General features: G+C 55.2%; 1 protein-coding gene across 3 annotated transcripts; it reads left to right on the top strand.

Moving 5' to 3' along the window:
- The first annotated feature begins 6,467 nt into the window (after positions 1–6,467).
- On the top strand, positions 6,468–13,544 carry GJB6 (gap junction protein beta 6). Of its 3 annotated transcripts, none has more exons than XM_084981230.1 (3): positions 6,468–6,986; positions 8,996–9,118; positions 12,107–13,544. In XM_084981230.1, exon 3 carries the CDS (start codon positions 12,121–12,123, stop codon positions 12,904–12,906), a length of 786 nt encoding a protein of 261 aa, XP_084837356.1. In that variant the 5' UTR covers positions 6,468–6,986; positions 8,996–9,118; positions 12,107–12,120; the 3' UTR covers positions 12,907–13,544. The 3 variants fall into 3 exon arrangements, with proteins under 3 accessions (XP_084837356.1, XP_020921091.1, XP_020921092.1); XM_021065432.2 differs by having other exon boundaries at positions 6,777–6,916; XM_021065433.2 differs by lacking the exon at positions 6,468–6,986 and adding an exon at positions 7,437–7,568.
- Positions 13,545–23,715: the final 10,171 nt, after the last annotated feature.

Here is a 23,715-nt window from a genome sequence, read left to right as displayed (position 1 = left end):
TCTGTGCTTCTGGTAAGGGGACCGACAGCAGTGAGGCCCTGAGTTTGTGAAAAACCAGACGGAGGGCGGAGTCCACGGAACGGGCTCTCTCCCGGCGGCGCCTGCAGAGGAGCAGCCCTAGAAGGGCCCTTTCCCTCTTCCCGCTCACTGTCCCGTCTTTGCTCCACTTCCCAGACAGTTATTGCTCTTGCTCACCCGGGAGCTTCATTCCAAGCACATGAGGTGGTGGGAAGGGCCGGGAAAGGAAGCAGGAAGCTGGTGTGATTGCACCCACCTGCCTGGGCAGGCGCCCGGCTGCATGTCCAGTAAATACTTGTTTAATGAAGAAATGGATGAACCTCTCCGAACCCCGAGCTTCTTCCTCTGCAGAAGGAAAACATCAGGGGAGAATTGCTTTCAAATGAGACAACACGTGTGAAAACACCCCTGGAACCGTGGACACAGAACGACGGTCAGTTCCCAGACAGGCCGTCCTCCCCTGGCCTGGGTCCTTCCAAGCGCAGCATTTCGTTGTCTCTGACTTTCTCCCACATGTGATGGCCTGGGGTCGACGGTGACCTGAGAAAGGCCCTCGGGAGGCCCGTCCCGGTACTGACAACCAGTAGAGACCTGGGCTCATGAGAACCGCTTCTTTGTCTCAACAGCACCTGGGTCCATGGAGCACATGAAGCGTGTGTGGATCCACTTTTCGGCTGCACCTTCCTGCACAAGCCAGCAATACCCCTGCAGGGCTGAACTGTGTCCACTCAGCACAGTTGAAACACGATTTCACTGTCACTCCTTATCCCACACAAAATTACATGGACTTACGTCTTAGCTATTATAGGATATTAGGTTTTAATTACATGCCGAAAAGTTTACAGCAAGATCACACCCATAGATGGCAATTTTGCAGAGATGATCTCATAATAAAGGAAGAGTCTTCTTTAAAATCATTAATTGCGTGAGTGAAGTGAGTGCTCATTCGATTTAACAAAACTTCCTGAACGCCTACTGTGGACAAGGCACTGACTGGGTGCTGTGCTGGGTGCTGGTGTGAGTACTGGGTGCTGATGCTAAGTGCTGGTGTTGTGCTAGGTACTACTGGGTACTGGTGCTGAGTACTGGGTGCTGTGCTGGGTACCAGGTGTTGTGCTGGGTATTAGAAGAGGCAATGACATTTCTATCCTTAGGGATCTTTTACCCTAAAAACATGCAAGTAAACTCTCGGTGTAACATATCACAGAATGACCTCAGTACAAAGTAACTGTATAAAAAAGACACAGAACAGCCAGGGGAAAGTTACTATTATTAATGAGAACCAAGAAGAGGAGCCTGTCAGCCGAGCCTGAGAACAAGAGTGACTTTTCAAAGTGGAGAAAGCAAAACCACAGTCACAGGAGTGGCCTCACCCAGGGACATGGCCAACAGTGACGAGAGTGTGGAGAGGAGGGTGTGGGGCCCAAGCCTGGCCAGCTGTGCGGGTCCAAGAGACATGCGTTGGGCAGAGCAGGGCCATGGCCACTTCAGGGGCAGGTCCACAGCCAGGGGCTCACCAGGCCCCTTCTGACTGAGAATCTCCTCTTGCCCAAACCCCACTAGGTTTGCACATGACTGCCCCAGCCTCCCGGACCCCACAGCCTTCAGGGGCCCCTCCCTGCACTGCGAGCTGGGGCTCCAGCCCTCTGCCTGCCCACACCCCATCAGGCCTAGGAAAGCAGGTCCAGGCCCCATGCACACTGTCCCCAGGGCCCCCCACACTTGTGGACCCGCAACAAGCAAAATGAATGAAAAAGGAGTTCCCACTGTGGCTCAGCAGTAATGAACACGACTAGTATCCATGAGGTTGTGGGTTCGATCCCTGGCCTCGCTCAGTGGGTTAAGGATCCAGCATTGCTGTGAGCTGTGCTTTAGGCCAAAGACACAGCTCGGATCTCACGATGCTGTAGCTGTGGCTGTGGTGTAGGCCAGCAGCTGCAGCTCCGAATTGACCCCTAGCCTGGGAAATTCCATATGCCCTGGGCGCAGCCCCAAAAAGACAAAAAAGAAAAAGAATCACCCAGTGCAAAGGTGACAGAGGCCTGAATAAAGTCACCAGAAGAGAGAACAGAGACAGCAGAGATATCAGGGGTGGAAGGTCGTGACCTGGAGGAGGTGGAGGAGGGGCTCCCCCGACGGTCCCGTGCTCCGTGTCTGCTCACCGCCCTGCTTCCCCCTCCCCACGCCGTGAAATTTGGCACCATCAGTACCAACACATCTGCCTCTGTCCCCTCGCTCGCTCGGGAAACCAACCCAGGGGGGCGGGGGTACTCAGTCAGAGTCCTCAGCAGCCACCTGCACAGGCGCCCCTCTCGATGTGCCCTGGGCAGACGGTGGCTCCCGGTCTGTCACGACCTGTTGGGGAGGACAGGACGTGGCCTTTGGTGCCGCCCAATTTAGGGATGTTAGCGGCGGGACTGCTGGGGCTCAGCGGCTTTCCTGGCACCAACAGGGACAAGGACGTGACCCCTGTCACTGGCTGTGAGACAGACAGTGCTGGGCTGTCGCACCTGGGAGCCAAGCAGAGGCTCCTTTCAAAGATTAAACAGAGAAGTGGGGGACATGGCCCAGATGCAGGGGACAGGGGACAGTCTGCCTGATGGCCTGAGCTGCAAGCTCTGCGGCAGGAGCCTGGAAGGAGGGCAGCTTCAGCTCAGAGCAAAGTCCTGCCGTCCGCCCGTCCGCCCGCCCAGCCCAGCCCCGTCATGTCAGCTGGGATTCTGCAAACACCGGGGGCACAGCTGCTGAATAAATGAATAACCGTGTCCAAACCCCTGTGCCCCTCAGACAATGACGCTTTGTGAACCCAGCTCTGCAGGCGTGGGTGTGGAGGCTGAGAGAGAAGTTCAGGATGAACCATCTCAGGGTCGGCTCTCTTCTCAACTCTACTGATTGGCTCTACAAGTGAGAAGCCCTTTGAGCAGCCACAACACAGGAGCCGTAAGGGGGCAGCCCTGTGCCTGGAGGCCACGTGCCCTTGACCAGAAGGCAGGTGACAGGAGGCTGAGGTCAAAGGGCTGCAGCCGGTGTCCCCACCTCACTCAGCAGGTGCGTGCGCACCTACTTGCTGCGTGAATGAAAAAGAAACTCAGGGCAGGAATTAGGGGAATAAAGACCACGTCTATTAAGAGAAGAAACACTTGCACCCTTTCAATGGTCTCTTGCAGGTAAACGCTCTTAGTTACAGAATCGTCCTCGGGGAATTAATGCCAGACCTGAATGCAAAGAGCCAAGGGCCTTTATTTGCTTTTAATGGACACACTTGATTTTTGCAGAGCAGCTTTAGGTTTGCAAAAAACCTGAGCCGGGTGTCAAGAGCATCCCACACGCTCCCCATGCCCCGCGGCCGCAGCGGGCACCACAGTCCAATCGATGAACCCACATCCACGCGTTGCAGTCCCTCGGAGCCCATGGTTCACAGCAGGCTTCGCTCGTGGGCTCTGCTTCCCGAGGGGTGGACAGAGGTGTGGTGATGCGTGGCGTCGTCATACGGTCACTCGGAGGAGTCGGCCCTGGAAGTCTCCGCACCGTGACGCCTCTGTCCCCAGCCCCCGAGGAGCACTGGCCTCTTCACCGTCTGCAGAGCTGTGCCTTTTCCAGGACGTCACAGACGCGGAATCCCGTGCAGCCGTCTCACGCCGGCTTCTTTCGCTCGGCGACAGGCACTGCCTGTTCCTCCACGTCCTCGCACGGCTGAGAGCTCCATCCTTGTTCTTACTGAATAATATTCCACCATCTGGAGGCACCGCAGTGTATTTACCCCTTCGCCCCCGAAGGTCCTCGTGGTCGCTTCCAAGTTTTGACAACTGTACGTCGGCCGTGGGAGGCGGGAACCGCGGGACGGTTCCTAATGAGTTACCCGTGCTGGGACTGCGTCCGTGACAAGGGAGAGTCTGAGTGTCCAGCTTAGACTGGACGTCTGAGCAATCTAACAAAAGCCACTCGGCGGGGGGGGGGGGGGGGGCTTCTTTAGGTGACGCTCCAGAGGCCACCAGAGAACCGAGAGGTTTTCAGAGCAGCTTCCCACCATCACCCTTTCAAGCCCCCTGGTACTGCAAAGTCACATCCGTACTGGATCCGTGTCGTGCCGTTTAACTTGACCTCGGAAACCATCCTTGGGATGCAGAGGGAAGGTAACCGTCAGATGAGGTTCCTGTCGCTGATTACACCGGCGATGGCAAACGTTCTGTTTTTAGGAGTTCCTGATGTGGCTCCGTGGGTTAAGAACCCAGCATAGTGTCCCCGAGGATGTGGCATAGGTCGCAGATGTGGCTCAGATCGGGTGTCGCTGTGGCTGTGGTACAGGCTGGCAGCTGCACCTTCGATTCGACTCCTAGCCGGGGAACTTCCATATGCCGTCAGTGTGGCCATAAAAAGAAAAAAAAAAAAAGTTTTGTTTTCAGAATTGTGCAACATTGTTAAGTGGACAACAGGCTCGTAATCTTCCCTGAAAGTTTGTTTATATTTGGCAGAAAAAGCCTACAAGCAATCAACACTCTAGATGCCTTTGGATAGCATTAGCATAAACTGCTTAACTTTTCAACTTCCAACGAGCATCTCAGCAAGTCCATAAGTTTCACGTTCAGTTTCTGTTGCAACAGAACCACCTGATGAGACGCGCATGTGGGGTCAAACATTAAGAAACAAATAACAAAGTAACGAGCCAGCACCGAGGGTAAAGATTACCTGAGTGGGGCAGGAACAGGTCACCTGAACGGGAACAGAGGTGGCTTTTGCTCAGCGTTGAGGGAACTCCTTTTTCAGACACCTGAGCAAATGCAAGACATCTCTGCGGCAGCTCTGGCTGAAAAGTTCTTCCCTGGATGGGCCCTGCAAGAGCTGCTGTTGGTCCGGAATGTCACTGTTCAGGCAGCGTCGTGGGACCAGCCGTAGGAGTGGGAATATGGGCCCTCTTGCTTCTGGGCAAGAGTGTGTTCAGGCATTATCTGCTGGGCTGGCCGGGCTCTGCCAGCCAATATGCAAATACTCCCGAAGCAGCACCTAGGACGGCCAAGGACTTTGCCTGGTGCTGTGAGAAGGTGAAAAAGTCTTAAACTGTTTCTAGTCCCTAAAGAAGTTTATGATCTGCTTTTTTTTTTCTTTTTGTCTATTTGGAGCCTCACCTGCAGCACACGGAGGTTCGCAGGCTAGGGGTCGAATCGGAGCTGCAGCTGACAGCCTACGCCACAACCACAGCAACACCAGATCCTCCACCCACTGAGAGATGCCAGGGATCGAACCTATATCCTCGTGGATACTAGTCAGGTTCATTATCACTGAGCCACCATGGGAACTCCTACAGTCTGCTTTTAAAATTGAGTTATTTGATGGTGCAAGTGTTTGTGCATGGCTGGAGCATCTGCCTGGGGGCGGGGTGGTGGGAGGGTGGGAAGGAAGCTGGAAAAGGGCCAGACGGGAGGCGGGAGAGGACCCACCAAAGCTTCAGGTCCACAGAACATTCAAGGCACAGGACAGGGTCAGGTAGCAAGTCTGCTTCATGGCAAAGTCTGAAACAGGTTTTTGTCTCTCTCCGCCCCTACCCTCAAGGCCTTCCAGGGGCCGCCCTGATGTTCTCAACCTGACTCGGAGAGCCTCTTCTCAAATAAAACAGTTCAGAAGGTGAATTTTTATGAGGTCTTGGTTCTATTTTTTTTTTTTTTTTTTTGTCTTTTTGACTTTTTCTAGGGCCTCATCCATGGCATATGGACATTCCCAGGCTAGGGGGTCTAATCGGAGCTGTAGCCACCTGCCTACGCCACAGCCATAGCAACACGGGATCCGAGCCACGTCTTCGACCTACACCATAGCTCACGGCAACGCCGGATCCTTAACCCACTGAGCAAGGCCAGGGATGGAACCTGCAACCTCACTGAGCCACGATGGGAACTCCAAGTCTTGGTTCTTGAAGAAGCATCTTCAGCAGCATCCCTAATTCTTTGCTTTGGAGACTAAGATGCAGCAAGAGCATCGAGTCCAGGATGGGACACTTCCCATCTTGTGGAATAAGCAAGAGGCATGTCTCTTGACTGATGTAGGACAGGTTTGAGCCTGTAAAGCCAGGTCCCTAAATGGCTTCCAACATTCCCACCCCCTCGGGCCCTGCACCCCCCCACCTGGGGCAGCCCTGACCTTTCCCAGAGGACCTGCGGGAGAGGGCCCAGGCAGGTCTACATTCTGGCTGCGGAAAGCCCTCTCCACCTCCCCTGGAGGAGGTGCCAAAGGACGGGAAGCGAATGATAAAGTAACTCTTTTATCTCTAATAAGTGGTCATGAATTAATAACGACCCACAGTCTGTGCCTCTAGGCTACTAAGAGAGGCCCTTGCACCGGCACCTGGAGGGCTGTACGAGGGCGGCGGAGTCCAGAAAAAGGAGGATGTGTCCTGGCACCAACACAACCTGCCCCCACACTGATGCCGACTGGTCCAGCTTGGTCGGACGCCTGGCTGCGGGCTGCGGGCTGCAGCCCCAGCCGGCCAGGCCGTCTCCCCGGTTCCCAACCGAGCGGCCTCGGCGCCGGAGCACAGGCTCTGCCGGGAGCCCACCGCGACCCCGAGGGAGGAGGGCGAGGGGTGCGCCCCGCACCCGCACCCCCCGGGAGGCGAGGCGAAGGCCCGCCCCGCGTCCCGCGCCCCGCGCCCCGCGGCGGGCGGGCTCCCGTCGCCGCGCGCTCGCCTCGCGCATCCCGCCCGAGAAGCGTCAGGACAGAGGCGGGGTGGGGCGCGGTTAAAAGGCGCCGCAGGTGGGAGCCGGGCCCTCACCCGGAGCGGGCGGGAGAGCCGGCTGCAGACTCCCCACGGCCGCCGAGCCCGCAGCGCCCAGCGCTCCCCGTGCGGCCAGCCGCCCGCCTCGCGACCCCGCGCCCGGACCCCGCACCCGGCTGCAGCTCCTTGGAGCAGGTGAGCGGGCGGCGCGCGCCGCGCCATCTCGGCACCGGGGCGGAAGAGGTGCCCCGAGGAGCCCGAGCAGGTAGGGGGGCTGCCCCCGGCTCCCCCGCCATCACCCCGCATCGGCAGCTCCAGGGGCGGGCGGGCGGGGGACAGTCCGCGTCGGGGTTGCCCAGGGCGACTCCGTCCGCCCGCGCCCCGCATCCTCCCGCGTCCTGGCGCGCTCGCAGGAACGAGGATGGACTGGTTTGCCTTTTACCCTGGATCTGCCCCCCCCCCCGACTTGCACAACAGGTTTGATGGATGGATGTCGTCGTGCGTGCAAGTGCCCGTTCCCCCACTTCCTCTGCGGCGTTCTGGATTTTCTTGGCTTTGATGGGTCACTGCCAAAGTCCTGCTCCCCTATGGGGACGCGGGCTGGCGCACGGCCAGGTGGAACTGGCCGGAGGGGCTGCCGACGTAACCCGAGGAGCCTGTGAGACACGCAGGACAGGATGGTCACTGGACCGCAGTAATTAAGTGTCACTGGTGACACAACTCAGTTCAAAGAGGGAGGCTCCAGGAGGGACTTCCTGTCTGGTGGGGACCAGTCCCAGGTGTCACCTGGCTCGGGGTGTTTTTGAGCGGCTTGGCCTCCCTTCTGGAGAGGAGGACAGAGGCTGAGGTGAGGGGCCCTTAGGTGCAGCTTTGGACGCCGGGGGTGGGGGTGGGGGTGGAGGTCAGCCTCAATGCCCTCGGGGGGGACGGTGGCTGGGGGTTGAGTTTAGTCAGGCGAGGTGGCTCTTCCCTTCTTGACGCCGCGGAAGCCCTTTCTTGCCCTAGTTCGGGTGCTCTGGCCCGCGGCAGCCAGCCTCCCTAGGATTGCGGGTGCACTGTGCAGAGCCCTGGGCTGCCCGGGTTCCGGGAGGCTCTGGGGGTGGAGGTGGAACCCTGCCCCGGGGAGAAGGGGTCATAAGAGAGCAGGCCCACCCGAGCCTGTGACAAAAGGGGTGGCGGGTCCTCCTGCCATCACCACAGTGACCCAGCCCAGAAGACAGCAGCCAGCCGAGCAGTGCTGGCACTTTTATTTTAAAACGAATTCTGATACAGCAAGTGGGGCCTTTGGTCTCTTTTTCTTCCTTTTCCGAATTCCAAGAACTTTAAGAAGGAAAAGAACCAACAGAGGCTCTGGCTGAGCCATTTCAATAGAGCGTGAGGACATTTCTAACTTGCAAAGCTTCGCCCTGCGCCCTAGTCCCAGCTGAGTGTTCCAGGGGCTGCGAGTGGTGTGGATGCTCCGATTAAGATGCTGGAATGAAATGGTGGGGAAATCATTTCCGGCCCAAGCTCCTGGGTTCATGAGAGTGTATCCCTTCCTGTGGCTCCATCATCACGTGAAGATTCTCTGTTTGACTCACTTGGTAACAAGGACAGAACTGGGTCCTCAGAGGGCCTTTTCCAGGTTTTATTCCCTGAATCGTTTAACTCCAGCTGGACCTCAATGTTTGGAAAGGTTTGCTTGCATGAACAGAGACTGCTAAATGGAAAAAAAAAGTTAACTCTTTGAATTCTTATATGGACTATGAACTACATGTAATTCTATGCGTTCTCCATTTTTATGCTTAGACTCCATAAATTTTTTTTCATTTGTATTGAGCTAATTTTGAAGACATATATGTACATCCTAAAACCATTTTATCACTGGTAGTTATTTTAAAGGGACTTTGATGAGTCATTAAATTTAAAAATTAGCCATGATATTGTCCCTTGGATGGCCTTAGATTTGCAGAGACAAAAGAAAAAGATTCTTCTTGAATAAGGAGTTTGAGATTTTTTTTTTTTTTTCAGAGTGCTGACGTGGGGGTGATTATACCCAATTCCTCAAACTCCATTTTTTTAATGCCCAAGGCATGGGCTTGAGGTTTGGGATTGGGGTCTTTATCACTATTTTGATAGGGAGAACTCACACTGAAGATTTTGATTTTATTGTGTATTCGAAGCACAGAGCATCAGGAAACTGGCCAGGCCCAGACATCCCCCAAACAGTTCATGCAGCGGACCCCTGGGAGGAGCCGAAGGACAACGGCCGCATCTACTATTTTTCCTCCGCAGGTCACATCCTCACTGCCCTCCGGAGGCTGAGCAGAGTCCCCTTCCTGGGTTGCTGAGCGACGTGGCTGACAGGTGGTCCAAGACCTAGGGAGCCTCGCCCCGAGTCTTCTCTGGACCACGGCCGTAAGTCCTCCACGCAGGGCCCAGGGCGCCTTTTATCAGCACAGGCCAGTGTGGGAGTTGTTCTGCTCTCAGGGCCAGTGGGGATTCGAGGAGGACACTGGGAGGGTCACAGCACCGGTACCGGTCTGAGAAGGCTTTAGCTTGTGCTGGGTGTGCTGACGGGAGGCGGCCACTTTCAGGGCCTTAGTTTGGTTCTGGCATCAGCGAAACTGGAATGGCTTTGCTAAACAAGCTAGGGACCATTACATTTTTGTTGCTGTTTTGTTTTGGTTTTGTTTTTGTCTTTTTGCCTTTTTCTTTTTTTTTTTTTTTTTTTTTTTTGTCTTTTGTCTTTTTTGTTGTTGTTGCTATTTCTTGGGCCGCTCCCGCGGCATATGGAGGTTCCCAGGTAAGGGGTCCAATCGGAGCTGTAGCCCCCGGCCTACGCCAGAGCCACAGCAACGTGGGATCCAAGCCGCGTCTGCAACCTACACCACAGCTCACGGCCACGCCGGATCCTTAACCCACTGAGCAAGGGCAGGGACCGAACCCGCAACCTCATGGTTCCTAGTCGGATTCGTTAACCACTGCGCCACGACGGGAACTCCTCTTTTTGCCTTTTTCTAGGGCCGCTTCCCATGGCACATGGAGGTTCCCAGGCTAGGGGTCGAATCGGAGCTGTAGCCCCCGGTCTACGCCAGAGCCACAGCAACATGGGATCCGAGCCGAGTCTGCAACATACACCACAGCTCAGGGCAACGCTGGATCCTTGACCCACTGAGCAAGGCCAGGGATCGAACCCGCAACCTCATGGTTCCTAGTCAGATTCGTTAACCACTGAGCCATAACCACTGAGCCATGACGGGAACTCCGGGACCATTACATTTTTAAATAAGAAGTTTTCTAAAGGATTATATTCCTGAGGCAGAATGCCAATAGACTTAAATGGTTCGCATTTAAGAGGAAAGCCCAGCCTCTCTTCATAATGCCGTGTCTCCTGAAGTCAGGTCACCGATTGCGACATTTTCAGAGCTAAGTGTTCCATCCTGCTCAGCGCCAAGGGCCAGCCGTTTCCTAGCTCGAAGGCCACCACTTTCCTATACGCCAGATACTGGAGCCAAGAATATCTCCTCTTCCCTTAAAAGAGAGCCAGGACCTCGCCAGTAACTGTAAACTGGTCTGGGTCACAGAGAAAGAGTTAAGATTTTACTTTTTCTTGTAGAAGTTTCTCCCATTGGCTGCACCTGCTTGGAGCATAGAAGGAAACGGGTGCTTTGTCGAATCCTGACTGTCAGGGCTCTGACGGAGGCAGTTACTTTGGAAAGTTATTTTCAAAGCGTGTTCACCTTCAAATCTTCTGCCACCAAAGTGTTTATGGCCGGTTTCCCGGGGGGGGGGGAAGGCTCCTGCCAGGAGGGTGAGGGGCCTCCTGCCTCGGCTGCTGGGCTGGAGGGTCCTGGGGGCAGCGGTGGCAGCACTGGGGTGGGAAGTTTGGGAGGGTCCACACCCCAGCCTGGCTCCTAGCACTTGTGAGGTGAGCTCTGCTTCCCCCTAAGAGTCTGGGAAGGAAGCCAACACACCCCTCAGGAAGCAGCTTCCTGACCCCAAGTGCCTGCTCGTGGCCCTCGGGCCTACTCCCATGGAGACCCACTGTCCCTCCCATGCCACTTCCACTGTAATTAGTAGCAGGCCTCTGTCCCGCTCACAGGGACAGTGCAATCAGTGACTTGTCTTTAGCCCGATTGTCTTGAGTGACCAGGAGGCAGACACCCTTGTATTTGAGTCTAATCACTGTTTTGGGGTTTTTTGTTTTGTTTTGTTTTGTTTTAGTAATTTAGGTATATCCTTTTTCTTCCTTTAATGGTAAATTGCTCATTTTTAGTCAAAGTCAGTAAGTATATTGTAAAACAGCTGATTTTCTGCTCAGCTTTGCAACTTTGATAGCATGTGTAATACGAGGACCCAGAAAATTCAAAAGAAATAAAGCTGCTGCCATGCTAACTGTCCCTGATTTTAAAGGAGGGGCCCTGGGGACAGGAGTCAGGGACTCTGATCTGGAAGGGACCTTACTCTCTGGGAACTTGTGACCCTCTGACCTCTTGTGACTTCGGTGGCTCCACATTCCTTCAGGCCAGTGGCTGCTGTCGCCTGGGCGGGATGTGCCGCTACTCAGGCAGCTGTGGATGGAGAAGTCAGAGAGGAAAGAGCCTTCTCAGGTGGGGATGGGGGTTAAATTCTCAACCTTTGGAGGGTTGGAGAAAACTGGACCTTTGTTTGAGAAATCAAAAGCTTGCTGACGGGGCACTGAATTCAGCCCAGTTCAGTGGGAGCCGTTTAAGGGCTAACGAGGCAACGCCTTCATCTTGTCAGCAGACAGGATGGGCCTCCCAGGGGCGCAGTCGCTGGAAGGTGTGTTCAAACATGGAGATATGCACATGCCCACCTCCGGCGGGGCACATCCCAGGGCTTCCTGATCAGAATGGCGACAGTAGGAAGATTTGTTGTAATGACGCCCACCTGAGCTGAGACCTAATTATGGGGCGGCCCCAAGTCTATGATACGAAGTCAAGTAATAAGTTTTAGTTACTTTACTTTTTTTCCCCCTTCTGTGGCTGCTGGGTTAAAGCCGGTTATGTCATTCCAGTGGATGACTTTATTTTCTTGGATAAGCCACTTCACTCATACAATGCACCCAGGACCCTGGGAGACCCCTTGGGCAAAGTGCAAGAGGGATGGAGAGGGAGCTTAGCCGTGAGTGTTTCCCGAGTTCCCCGCGGCTGTCAAGCAGCCGCTGACACAGACCCTGAGTCCAGCTGAAGGAAGGTGATCCTGAACCCTCTGAAGAACATTCCAGTGTTTTCAGAGCGGGTGCTCCTTACGGGAGAACCTCCTGCCAGCAGTGTGGAGGTCGGCTTCCCGGGAGAAGCGCCTCGGTCTGTAACGTGTCAGCGGGGTTTTAAGAATCGCAGGCAGGTCCCGCTGACGGAGCTTTGCTCACCTCCCGCTCAGGGTAACGCGTCGGGATGGACTGGGGCGCGCTGCAGACCATCCTGGGCGGCGTGAACAAGCACTCCACCAGCATCGGCAAGATCTGGCTCACGGTGCTCTTCATCTTCCGCGTCATGATCCTGGTGGTGGCGGCCAAGGAGGTGTGGGGCGACGAGCAGGAGGACTTCGTCTGCAACACCCTGCAGCCCGGCTGCAAGAACGTGTGCTACGACCACTACTTCCCCATCTCGCACATCCGGCTCTGGGCGCTGCAGCTCATCTTCGTGTCCACGCCCGCCCTGCTGGTGGCCATGCACGTGGCCTACTACAGACACGAGGCGGCCCGCAGGTTCCGGCGAGGGGAGACGAGGAGCGAGTTCAAGGACCTGGAAGACATCAAGCAGCGGAAGGTCCGCATCGAGGGCTCCCTCTGGTGGACCTACACCGGCAGCATCTTCTTCCGCATCCTCTTCGAGGCCGCTTTCATGTACGTGTTCTACTTCCTGTACAACGGCTACCACCTGCCCTGGGTGCTCAAATGCGGCATCGCCCCCTGCCCCAACCTGGTGGACTGCTTCATCTCCAGGCCCACCGAGAAGACCGTCTTCACCGTCTTCATGGTCGCGGCGTCCGTGCTCTGCGTGCTGCTCAACGTGGCCGAGCTGTGCTACCTGCTGCTCAAGGTCTGCTGCCGGCGGGCGGGGCGCGCGCAGGCGCCGCGAGACCTCCCCGGCCCCGCCCTCAAGGAGAGGAGGCAGAACGAGGCCAACGAGCTCCTCTCGGAGGGCGGGCCCAACGCGCTCCCCGGGCTGCCCGGTTAGGCCAGGCCCCGGGGCCTCTCCCGGAGGGCCGCGCCGGCCGGCCGGGGCTCCGGGCGCAGGCTGAGACCTCGCCCTGGCCAGCGGCGTTCGTGATGCAGGGAAACTCGGGGGACACTCTGCAGAATAACGGGGGCTCGCGGGTGCCACGGAATCGACGGTGTGGGGCGGCCACGTCCGGCAACCCGGGCTCGGCCTGGCGTCACCTGCCGGTGCACGCGGACCGTCGGACGGGGGGGCATTTTCTGAAAGGTTAAGGAGGTCACTCCTGTGGGGAAAGAACATTTATCTAGAAACGGATGCTTTATTAGGCAAAGTATTTTTATAGGATCGAATGCTGTAGTTCTGACTTTGGACTTACATAAACTATTTTTATAATGACTGGTCTTCCTTACTTGGAAAAACAGTGTTAGTTTTAAAAGTATGCCATAATGATCTACGTTTTGAACTTACTCTGTCTCGTGAGTATGGTTTCGCATTGTCTGTAGACAAGTCCCTGAGCTCCTGTGACACACTTGCGGTGGGACGTGTTCACGGCACAGCACGTTCCCGGCTTTCCGGGTGGGGACGGCGACTTGCAGACGCGGTGAGCAGCTGCCGCGGGATTGTGCTCCCTCAATAAAGGCTAGCCTGTTGCTGAAGCCTGCCCGACCGTGCGTCTCTGTTCCGTCGGGGGGGCGTCCTGACTGCGTGACGAGGAGGTGGGTTGGTGCCTGGGGAGGCTGCGCGGCTGGAGTGACCGGGTCCCGGGCTCCAGCCTCACCCACGCAGGAGCTGGGCTCCCCCCGCCCCGGGGGGGGGGCGTTCTGGAGGGGGTCGGCGGCTCTGGGAGGTGGAAAGTGCCCTTTGGGTCAGCTCGGCCTTGCAGGGAGGAGGCTGGGAGGCTTCCAGGCAGGAGTCCTGACCTGGCCCTTGCATCTCCATGGTGACCGGAGGAGTCGCCCAGGGCCCGTGCCTGCGGTAGCACATGGGGAGGCCTTCCTCCCATTTTGCAGGTGGACACAGGTGCTTGGGGTGGGGGTCAGTGCCTCAGCACAGCACTGGTCACTCTGGGATGTCTCGGAGGAGAGCGACCTCCGTGTGAAGGGACCCGTGCTAAGCGTAGGGTTACCTGGTGAACCGGGGGCTTTGCAGGGGCGGGGGCGCTGCCTAGGACCCCAGGCCCTCACCTCAGAGAAACAGAACAGTTAAGCCTCACTTTCTTCAGAGTCAAAGCCGATCCCAGACATAGCTTTTCAGCCCATAAACACCAAGGACTAACCGTTTAAAACAAACCGCGATCCCATCGCACTGAGAAGCTAGTCAGCTGCGGTAATTCCTGGTCGGCCCAGATGGTCTTTTAAGGGGTTGTTCAAACAGGTCTCAGGGACAAAACAGCCTCGGTAGGACCCCCACCGCCTTGGAGGGGTCCTGCCGCCCCTTCCCATCCGCACAGCCGGCACCTCCCCTGGAGCTGTCTCTCCGCCCATCCAGGCCGGTGTGAGGCCACACTCAGCCCCCCTCCCCAAGTGTGTGCACCTCCATCCGGGCCCAGCTGCCCCCTGCCAGCCCGAGCACCGACGGTTCCTCTGTGGTCAGCTTTCTGATTCCCAGACACTGCCCCTCTGGGCCTGCTGCACTGGAGTCCCCACCCCCAGAGCCGGGGGCCGGGGGAGACCCTCCCTGTCCTCACCCTACCCCCTTCCTTGCCAGATGTTAGCCCCAGACTCAGAGAGGTGACACTCAGCACTCAAATAAGAGGCAGAGCCAGGGTCAAGGCAGACTGACTGTGTGGGGTCGGCTCCCCAGAGCCGGGTCGGGGCCACCACCTGTGACCGGCAGAGCCCAGAAGCCCACCAGCTCCTCCCAGCCCCTGCTTTTCCCAGGGGAAGCTCACCTGTCCAGCCCGCAGCCTAGATGGCTCGAAGGCAAAACCCATACCCATCTGTAAACCTTTCCACATGAGTCTTCTAAGAGCAAAGACCAACCTTTTCAATCAAAAACACGACGCCACCATCACACTCGAAAAGCCAGTCTGTGATCGTAATTCCCCCATTGTCTTGTAAAGATTGTTCTTTTTAACGTGTTCCTTTGAGATACGTGTAGCTGCCGGTGTCGGTGTGAGAAGTGACACAGAGGTCCCCACAGGCTCTTGGTACAGCCTCCTGCACTGGTAACATCTCACAAACCTATGATATAGTCAAGATCCGTACGGACTGTCCCATCACCGGGGGGGGGGGGGGCAGTGACCGACTCCTGGCGGTCCCCTGATGCACACAGCCAGACCCTCCCACGCTGACCCGCCCACCACAGCCCTCCCTACCTCCTGGCCACCACCAGTCTGCTCACGTTTCCCTGATTTTATCGTGTCAGGAACGTTACATGAAAGGAATCATGCCGCGTGCAGCCTCTGGGACTGGATTCTCTCCTGGGTGTAATTCTCCGGAGAGTCGCGAGTCACACACGTCGCGGCGGCAAGGGTTTGTTCCCACTGCTGGGTGGCCCGGTGCCGCTCTGCGTGTCAAGGGAGAGCCCGCCAAACCGTGTTCCAGAGCAGCCGCCCCATCGCGCAGCCCCAGCGGCACCACGGGAGCGACCGCGTCTCTCCGGGCCTCGCCAGAGCTTGGTGTGGTCACTGGTCGTCACTTTGGCCATTCGGACAGGTGCGCTGGGGGCGCACGAGCCTGTGGCGAAGGAACCTGAAGCCCTTCTCACGGGTTAAGGTCCTCCTGGCGTCTCTCGCCCCTTCTCGGATTGTTTGCTTTTCTCGGATTGTTTTGCTTTACAGTCTGCAGATGGGAGTACGTGCGCAAAGCTGGTGGTCTGTCAAGACTTCTCGCTCTGTGGCTTTTCTTTTCAGCTTCTTAACAGGGTCTTTTGCAAAGCAACAGCTTTTCACTTTAATGAAGTCCGATTTATCATTTTAAAACATGTGATGGAGCGTGGCTTCGATGTCCAGTCTAAGAACACTTTGCCTAGCCCTAGACCCCAGATTTTCTCCTATTTTTTTCTTTCTAAAAGCTGTGTAGGTTTAAGCTTTACGCTGCAGCCTGTGGTCTATCCATTTTGCACCCATTTCTATAAAAGGCCTGGGACTTAAGTGGAGGGTCACTTGCTGCCTGTGGACGTCCGGCTGCTCGAGCACCATGTGATGGAAGGTACTCTTCCCGCCAGTGAAACTGTTTGCACTTGGTTAAAAACCAAGTGGGCACGTTTTCATGGGGGGTCTTCCTGGGTTCACCGTTCCGCTCCACTGCTCTCAGTTCCTCCCTCCCACCAGCACCACCGTCTGATTACTGTATAAATAATCACTACAAAATTAATAATCAATAAAAATAATTAATCACTAAAAAATCAATAACAAATTACTTGTATAAATCAGTCCTGAATCTGCTAGAGTGATTCCTCCCACTTTTTTCTTTTCTTCAATTTTTTTTTCAGCTCGTGGCAAGGCCGGATGCTTAGCCCACTGAGGAAGGCCAGGGATCGAACCCGCATCCTCATGGATCCTGGTCAGGTTCGTTAACTGCTGAGCCAGGAAGGGAACTCCACCAACCTTGCATTCTTGAAATGAACCTTGCTTGGTCATGGTGTGTAGTTCTTTTTATATATGATTGAATTTCACCCATTAATATTTAAGACTTTTTACGTCTATATTCGTGAGTGACATTGGTCTGTAGGCTTTGTTTTGCATTGACTTTGTCTGGTTCGGGTGTCAGGGTAATACTAGCACCCCAGAATGAATGGAGGAGTGTTCTTGCCTCTTGTGTCTACTAGAAGAGATCCTGCAGAACAGGTGTGATCCGTTAAACGTGCGGGAGAACCCCCCAGTGAAACCATCGGGGCAGGACATGTCTTGAGAGTTTCTCTTTTAAAAATTCAATATCCTTAATAGTTACAAGGCTCTTCAAATAGTCTCCCTTATTATCCTTTTGCTGTCTGCAGGGTCTGTAGTGATGCATGCTGATATTGTGAATTTACGACTTCTCTCTCTCTTTTTCCTCTGTGTCCGTCTTCCTGAAGAGGCATCAACTTTATTGATCTTTTCAAAGAACCAACTCTGTTTCATCCATTTGGGGTTTTTTGCTTTGTTTTGTTTTTCAATTTAACTGATTTCTGCTCTTTTCTTTATTACTTTCTTCCTTCTCTTTGCTTTGGGCTTATTTTGAATGTCTCCTTCTAGATTCTTGAAGTGGGAGCGTAGGTTATTGATAGACTCTTTTCTTCTTCTCTCATGCGAGTGTGTGCAGTGCTGTAATTCCCCTGTCACGCTCCTTCGGTGTTCCACGAATTCTAACATGTTAGATTTTTATTTTCATTCAATACAATGTATTGACCTGCGGTTTATTTACAAGTGTGCTTAGCTTCCGAGTGTTCCGAGATCTTCCTGTTTTCTTTCTTTCTACTTATTACTGATGAATAATTACTGATGTCCGCTTTGATGCCACTGTGATCAGAGAACACTCTTGATTATTTCAGTTATTTTAAAGGTGCTGAGGTTTTTTGAATGGCCCGTGTATTAAGCATGCCTTTTCATTCTGATGTTTTGATGTCTGGGGCCTTACTAATGCTGGGAGACTGCCCTCCCCCACGGCTAATTCCTAGACAGGAAACAACCCTTCTGTAAAGTGCACTTTCACGTGCCCACCGGCCAAACCGAAACCTGCACCCCAGCTGCCTCTTTTATCGGGCGCTCCCCTTGTGGGCCATTAGCCATCGGCCCCAATCACCCCAGGGCCAGGGAGCAGCCTTGCCAACGCTCAAAGGGTTTGCCCGAGGGCCCCACCTGCTCGGCGTCCTTCTTTCCAGCTCTCGAGCCTGTTTACGTGAGTTCTTACAGAATTTCCAGGGCGTTTAGTTGCCTTTGGCCAGAAGAATAGGAACAAGTACATCAACCATCTTCCCAGAAACAAGTGTTCCCTTCTTTTTAAACATCGCTTCCCGGAGTTCCCGTCGTGGCGCAGTGGTTAACGAATCCGACTAGGAACCATGAGGTTGCGGGTTCGGTCCCTGGCCTTGCTCTGTGGGTTAGGGATCCGGCGTTGCCATGAGCTATGGTGTAGGTAGCAGACGCGGCTTGGATCCCACGTTGCTGTGGCTCTGGTGTAGGCCGGTGGTCCCCTAGCCTGGGAACCTCCATATGCCCTGGGAGCAGCCCTAGAAAAGGCAAAAATAAATAAAATAAACAGTGATTCCCTCACCTCGGAATCAAGGAAATCCAAATGCTGCAATTGGTTAATGTGTCTCTATCTCTCTCTCTCTCTTATTTTTTGGCTGCGTCTGAGCCTGTGGAAGTTCCCAGGCCAGAGATCGAACCTACGCCACAGCAGTGACAAGGCCGCATCCTTAACCACCGAGCCTTCAGGGAAGTCCTGGTTCATGGGTCTTAGGCCTCTTTAAGCTGTGGGTTCCCCTCCAGCCCTTTTTATTTTCTTGCCGGTTTCTTTTCCTCAGCATCTGGGTCACTGTCTCCCAGAGCAGGTCACAGCCTCAGCTTTGCTGACTGCACGTTTGTGGTGCCATTTAATATCTTCCAGGCTCAAGTTTCCTATAAACCGAGAGACAGTGTGACCCCAGGGTTATGCCCAGTCTCTCTCGCCAGCGCCTCTGTGCTCCCTGATCCTGCGGTCCCACCCCTGGGCCCTCCTCCAGCCTGTCTGGGGTCCTGCACGCCCACCCCCTCTCTCCAGCAGGGGAAGCCCGCCCTCCCCCGTCCCGAGGGGACCCGAGGTGGCCCAGCGAACCACCTCCCGGCTGCCAGGACCGCCGTTGCCATGGTTTCCCCACGGCCGGGGACACTTAGGTGAATGCTGATGCGAGAGCCGGACGCTGGCCCTTTTGGGTCATTGTGAGAGCGAAGGGGCTGGGGAGGTGACAGGACGCCCTGAACCACTCGGACGTCAGAGCACAGCGGGAAAACACAGCAGGATGAGGAGTTAATTAACGGGAATCACCGCCAAGAACCTCTTCAAAGCTGATACCACAGCCTCGGACACCCCATGGTTAGTTAGCCCACCTCAGAAACGTCAAGTACTCCCGGGAGTTCCCATCGTGGCTCAGTGGTTAACGAATCCGACTAGGAAGCATGAGGTTGCGGGTTCGATCCCTGGCCTCGCTCGGTGGGTTAAGGATCCGGCGTTGCCATGAGCTGTGGTGTAGTGTAGGTCGCAGACGCGGCTCAGATCCCACCGTTGCTGTGGTTGTGGTGTAGACCAGCAGCTACAGCTCCGATTCGACCCCTAGCCTGGGAACCTCCATATGCCGCGGGTGTGGCCCTAGGAAAGACAAAAAGACAAAAAAAAAAGAAGAAGAAGAAGAAAAGAAATGTCAAGTACTCCTGAACCTAAATCATTTCTGGCTGTGATTTATTAGACAGACACAAAAATAACTTATTCCAAGCTCCTTCGCGAATACGGCATTTAAATTTACGGATTCAGGAGTAATGTGGTTTTGTTTGTTTTTTCTTTTTTGGCTGCGCCATAACACATGGAGTTCCCAGGCCAGAGATCAGATTCAAGGCACAGCTGCGACCTGCACCGCAGCTGCAGCAATGCCGGATCCTTAACCCACTGTGCCAGGCCAGGGCTCGAACCTGGGTCGTGGTGGGGCAGAGACGCCACCAACCCTGTTGCACCAGAGCAGGAACTCCATCGTGGTGTTTTAAATTGTAGTTAGCACTCAGCCATAAGTAATGATTTCCCTGTACTCATCTCTTATTAGCTAAGAGGTGAGTTTCTATCCAAAACATATTAATACAGCCTGAGACGGCGTCTTATGACCGGTGAACAGTACCCAGATTGTCAGGGATCAGAAAGCGGCAGGCACGGGCCAAGGAGGAAACTGACTGCTTCCGGTAAAACTTCGTCCTAAAAGAGCCAGAGGAATGGCCTCGATTCTGCCCGGAGCAGGGCTGCACACGTGGGCAAGAACCAGCGTTCCTGTCCAGCACTTGCACAAAGAAAGCCTCTTGGCCACAGGCCACAGCCTCTCCCCGCCTCGCCAGGCGCGGGGGGTTTGGGCTTTAACCGACCGCGTCTCCTCCTGGCACAGCAGCTCTGACCCAAACAGCTGGCGTTACCATCACCAGCCAGGAGCCCAAGTTTCCCTGAGGCACGGGGCCAAGTCCAGCCACAAAGGCGTGAGGACCAGGGAACACAAACGAAGACCAGGGATCCCCACGCCGAAGGGATGCAGCTGTCTGGCCCCACAGTCCAAGGATCTGTATGTTTTACAAATTCTAGAGCTATTTTTTATGCAGCCGGCCTGGTTCTGTCTTCCCACGGGGCAGGCAAGCCCGTCAGGTGTGAGGGTCATCCTGTCCATCCCAGGGCCACTCCAGAGTCTCATCCAGCCAGCGGTGGTTGGGGGCGGGGGGGGGGTCTGCCTTCCAGCACCCCCCAACCCCGGGACCCCCATGCTGGCCATGGGAAACACTCTCGGAGGCAGGCGTTTTCAGAGGTGCCTTGAAGCTAGCTGCGTCTCTGCGCTCCTTTGCTCTGGAAATGCCCCTAAAAGCCACAGGAGCACCTGGCTTGGCCCGGCTCCTCTGTAAAGACCCGGGGACTCAGAACAGGAGCCTGTCCTCCCGGCAGCCTGTCTCCAGCCTCTGCCCCCAGGGAGGGGTCCTGGCGGCAGGTGAGCAGGCACCCTGCGGGCGGCCAGGCCCTCCCTCTCCTCCCAAACGAAACCGCATTAAAGATGCTGAGAAACTTCTGCAGGGGTCCACTTTCCGTCTTTGTCCCACCGGGCTGATCGGAGTCTGTGTCGGCCCAGCCCGCCAGCCCCCAGCTTTGCTCCCCCGCCTCTCCTCCGTCACCCCCCACCCCCCGCCAAGGGCTCTCCTATCTCCCCTGACACAGAAGATCAGGAGCCACCGTCCCCAGGGAAGCTGGTGTCCGGGGCGCTCTGTGCGGGAGGGGCCGTGCCCCCTGGAGCCCAGCTGTGGGCGCCAGGCCGGCGGAGGCCGTCATTCCAACCAAGGTCATGCTGGGACCACAGCTTCCTCTAAGGATGGAGGTGGACAGCTTTCTGGCTCCAGCTGTTCCTCCGTCCTGCCAGGTGATCTCTTTGAACGGGGGACCCTCACTTCTCAAGCATCTACTGCAAGCGGGCCCCTGGGCTGGGCTCTGCACATGGAGGGCACGTTCGCCACCCTGGGCGGTCGGGGGTGCGGGGAGCCCACCAGGGCTGGGCGTCTTCCTGAGGCCGCTCTGTCCAGAAGGGGATGACCAGAGACTCACACTCAGGTGTCCCTGCCCCTTCTGTCACACTGGCCGGGAGGGACGGGGAGATGGACAGGCCGTGGTCACCCAGCCTCATTCTCCAAAACGCTGTCTCATTTTCTGCCCTCATTTTCAACACTCACTACGCAGACCTGGGTCGGGGGCGGTAAATAAAGGCAGGACACCACATAGATTCAAGTCGCATATGATGCATCACACACGTGCATATAAAGAAATTCTCACCTAAAACAACACAACGTTGTAAATCAACCATACTCCAATAAAATTTACACAAAGAAAGGCACTAAAATCTTTTAAGACGTTCTTAAAAGACACAAAAGAAATTATTTTTAGCAGTTCCCGTCGTGGCGCAGTGGTTAACGAATCCAAATAGGAACCATGAGGTTGCAGGTTCGATCCCTGGCCTTGCTCAGTGGGTTAACGATCTGGCGTTGCCGTGAGCTGTGGTGTAGGTTGCAGACTCGGCTCGGATCCCATGTTGCTGTGGCTCTGGCGTAGGCCGGTGGCTACAGCTCCGATTCGACCCCTAGCCTGGGAACCTCCATATGCCGCGGGTGCGGCCCTAGAAAAGCCAAAAAAAAAAGAAATTATTTTTTAAAATGTTATCTCATTTTTTAAATTTCTTGATTCTTCACTTTCCACATCTGTACATGGGATTATCAATGCTCCCTTTGGAGCTCAGTGGGGAAGGAGCTGGTGCTCTCACGGCTGTGTCTCCGGTTTGATCCCTAGCCCAGAAACTTCTTCACACTGCGGGCACAGCCCAACAAAAAGAACAAAACAAACAACACTCTCCTCATAGACTTATGTGATAAAATAAACCCGAAGCGTTTGGTGTGCCCCAGGATATTGAGTTGTGTGTAAATGATTAGCCCAAGGACCTTCTTATTGGGTTATACTCAGAGAAAACGTCACTTATGTTTGCGTGTTTCTGCATGTCACTTATGCCATCCGATTTAAATCAGTCGTTCAAATGTATTCTTTCTGCAACAGTCTATTTTTCCCTTGGTAAATTGCAAGCCAGGATTATGTCTTTCCGAAGTGCGTCAACCTAATAAGCAGCGTGCAGTGTCACACAGCCTGGCTGATGGGATGACGACGGGACACTGCCCTCGGAGCGGCTGGAGGACACGCCCACGCCCTCCGGGGTGACCAGTACCGGTCCCCCACCCGCCCACTGAGCGCTCCGCGCTCTGCTTCCCTAGAGCGAGCAGCCGGCCTCCCGAGCTCGCCGGTCCCGGGTTTATTTCAGAGGCAACTGAAACAACGAAGACACTGTGTCTGCCTCCTTCCTCCCAAAGCGCAACGTCCAATCCACGCTGTGGACGAGGAAGGTCTTCCTCTGGTTCCTGAAATACATGCTCCATGAACCAGCTGCCCCATGACTCCTGAGCGTGCGAGACACCAGAGCATTATGTGTGGGTCCTTTGTTAGACAGATAATTTTATTAAGTTCGTGAAGGACTTCTACGGAGCTGCTGCTGCTCCCCATCCACGGGCCACATCCTCGGGTCGGCAAGAGGAGGAGGGGAGCGTGTCTCACGGGGAAGTCACTTTCCCGCCTGAACGGGGTATGAAGCAGCCGGAGCTGCTGGGATCTCAGGGCTCTGAGCGCAGAGGAGGCCCAAGGAGCCAGCAGCCTGGACGCCTCTCCTGCCGAAACACCACCTCCCCCCCTGGGGCCACAGTGATATGCCCGCGGTGCCCTGGAAAGGGCGGGACAATGACTTTCCAGCGCTTTGTGGCAGAGATGCAGAGCAGCAAGTGCACTGACACCAGGACCTGCCTGTGGGCAACGGGTCATAAAACATCGCTGAATCCTTCCTGAGAGGGATGCAGCCTGATAGCCATTCCATTTCGGGGGGAGGGGGGACAACAGAAATTTACCTCCCAGCCTATTTAAGAGGCGGCTACAAGCAACACGAGACTGAGAGAGACTCTCCCACTAGCTTCTGAGTGTTTTCCTGAGAGGTCCTCCCAGCGCCACCTGCTGTGCCCTCTGAGTATTACAAGTCCCTTCCTGCCCACCCCACCCCCACCCCGCTGCACACAGATTTTTCAAGGAGTTGAAATCAGAGCACTCAAAACATGCTTCTTTCCCCAAAGCAGAAATGGCTCTGAAATAGTTAAAGAGAAAGTTCAGATGAATGGTTAACACCCAGACCCCGTTCTGAATTCTAAGACCGCAGACTGCACAGCCGATTCCCACAGGGGCTTCCCGAGGCAGAGGGCGCTCACCTGGCTGGTCCCGCGGCTGCGAAACAGTGGTTTCCAGAGAGTGACAGATTACACCCAGGGCATCGCAGACCAGCTTTTCATGAAGAGCTGCCATCGTCTATCAGATACACGCAGCAGGCGCCACTGCTCTGCAGCCACCTGTCAGAGCTGTGCCTGTACTTCTCTAGCAAAGAGCTCATTCTAGGAGTGTTTGCTACACCCTAACCTATTCCAAGAGCTCTTCGAGGTGATACATAACACAACACTGTGCCAACCCAACTGCAATGAAGAAATAAATCTCTTCGGTTCCGTTACGAGTGGTACAGAGCTTCCGTTTGACAACTTACCACAGCTTACAGATTTCAGTTTTTATA

The sequence above is a fragment of the Sus scrofa genome, chromosome 11 (assembly GCF_054392235.1).
Source record: "Sus scrofa isolate SSC_HxYL_T2T_F1_AM1 chromosome 11, Sscrofa_HxYL_maternal_Yorkshire_Landrace_v2.0, whole genome shotgun sequence".
NCBI classification, from domain to species: Eukaryota; Metazoa; Chordata; class Mammalia; order Artiodactyla; family Suidae; genus Sus; species Sus scrofa.
This window is presented reverse-complemented; position numbering and strand designations above follow the sequence as displayed.

Coding starts and splice junctions, on each gene's coding strand:
- GJB6 (XM_084981230.1), top strand. CDS start 12,121: ATGGACTGGGGCGCGCTGCAGACCATCCTGGGCGGCGTGAACAAGCAC.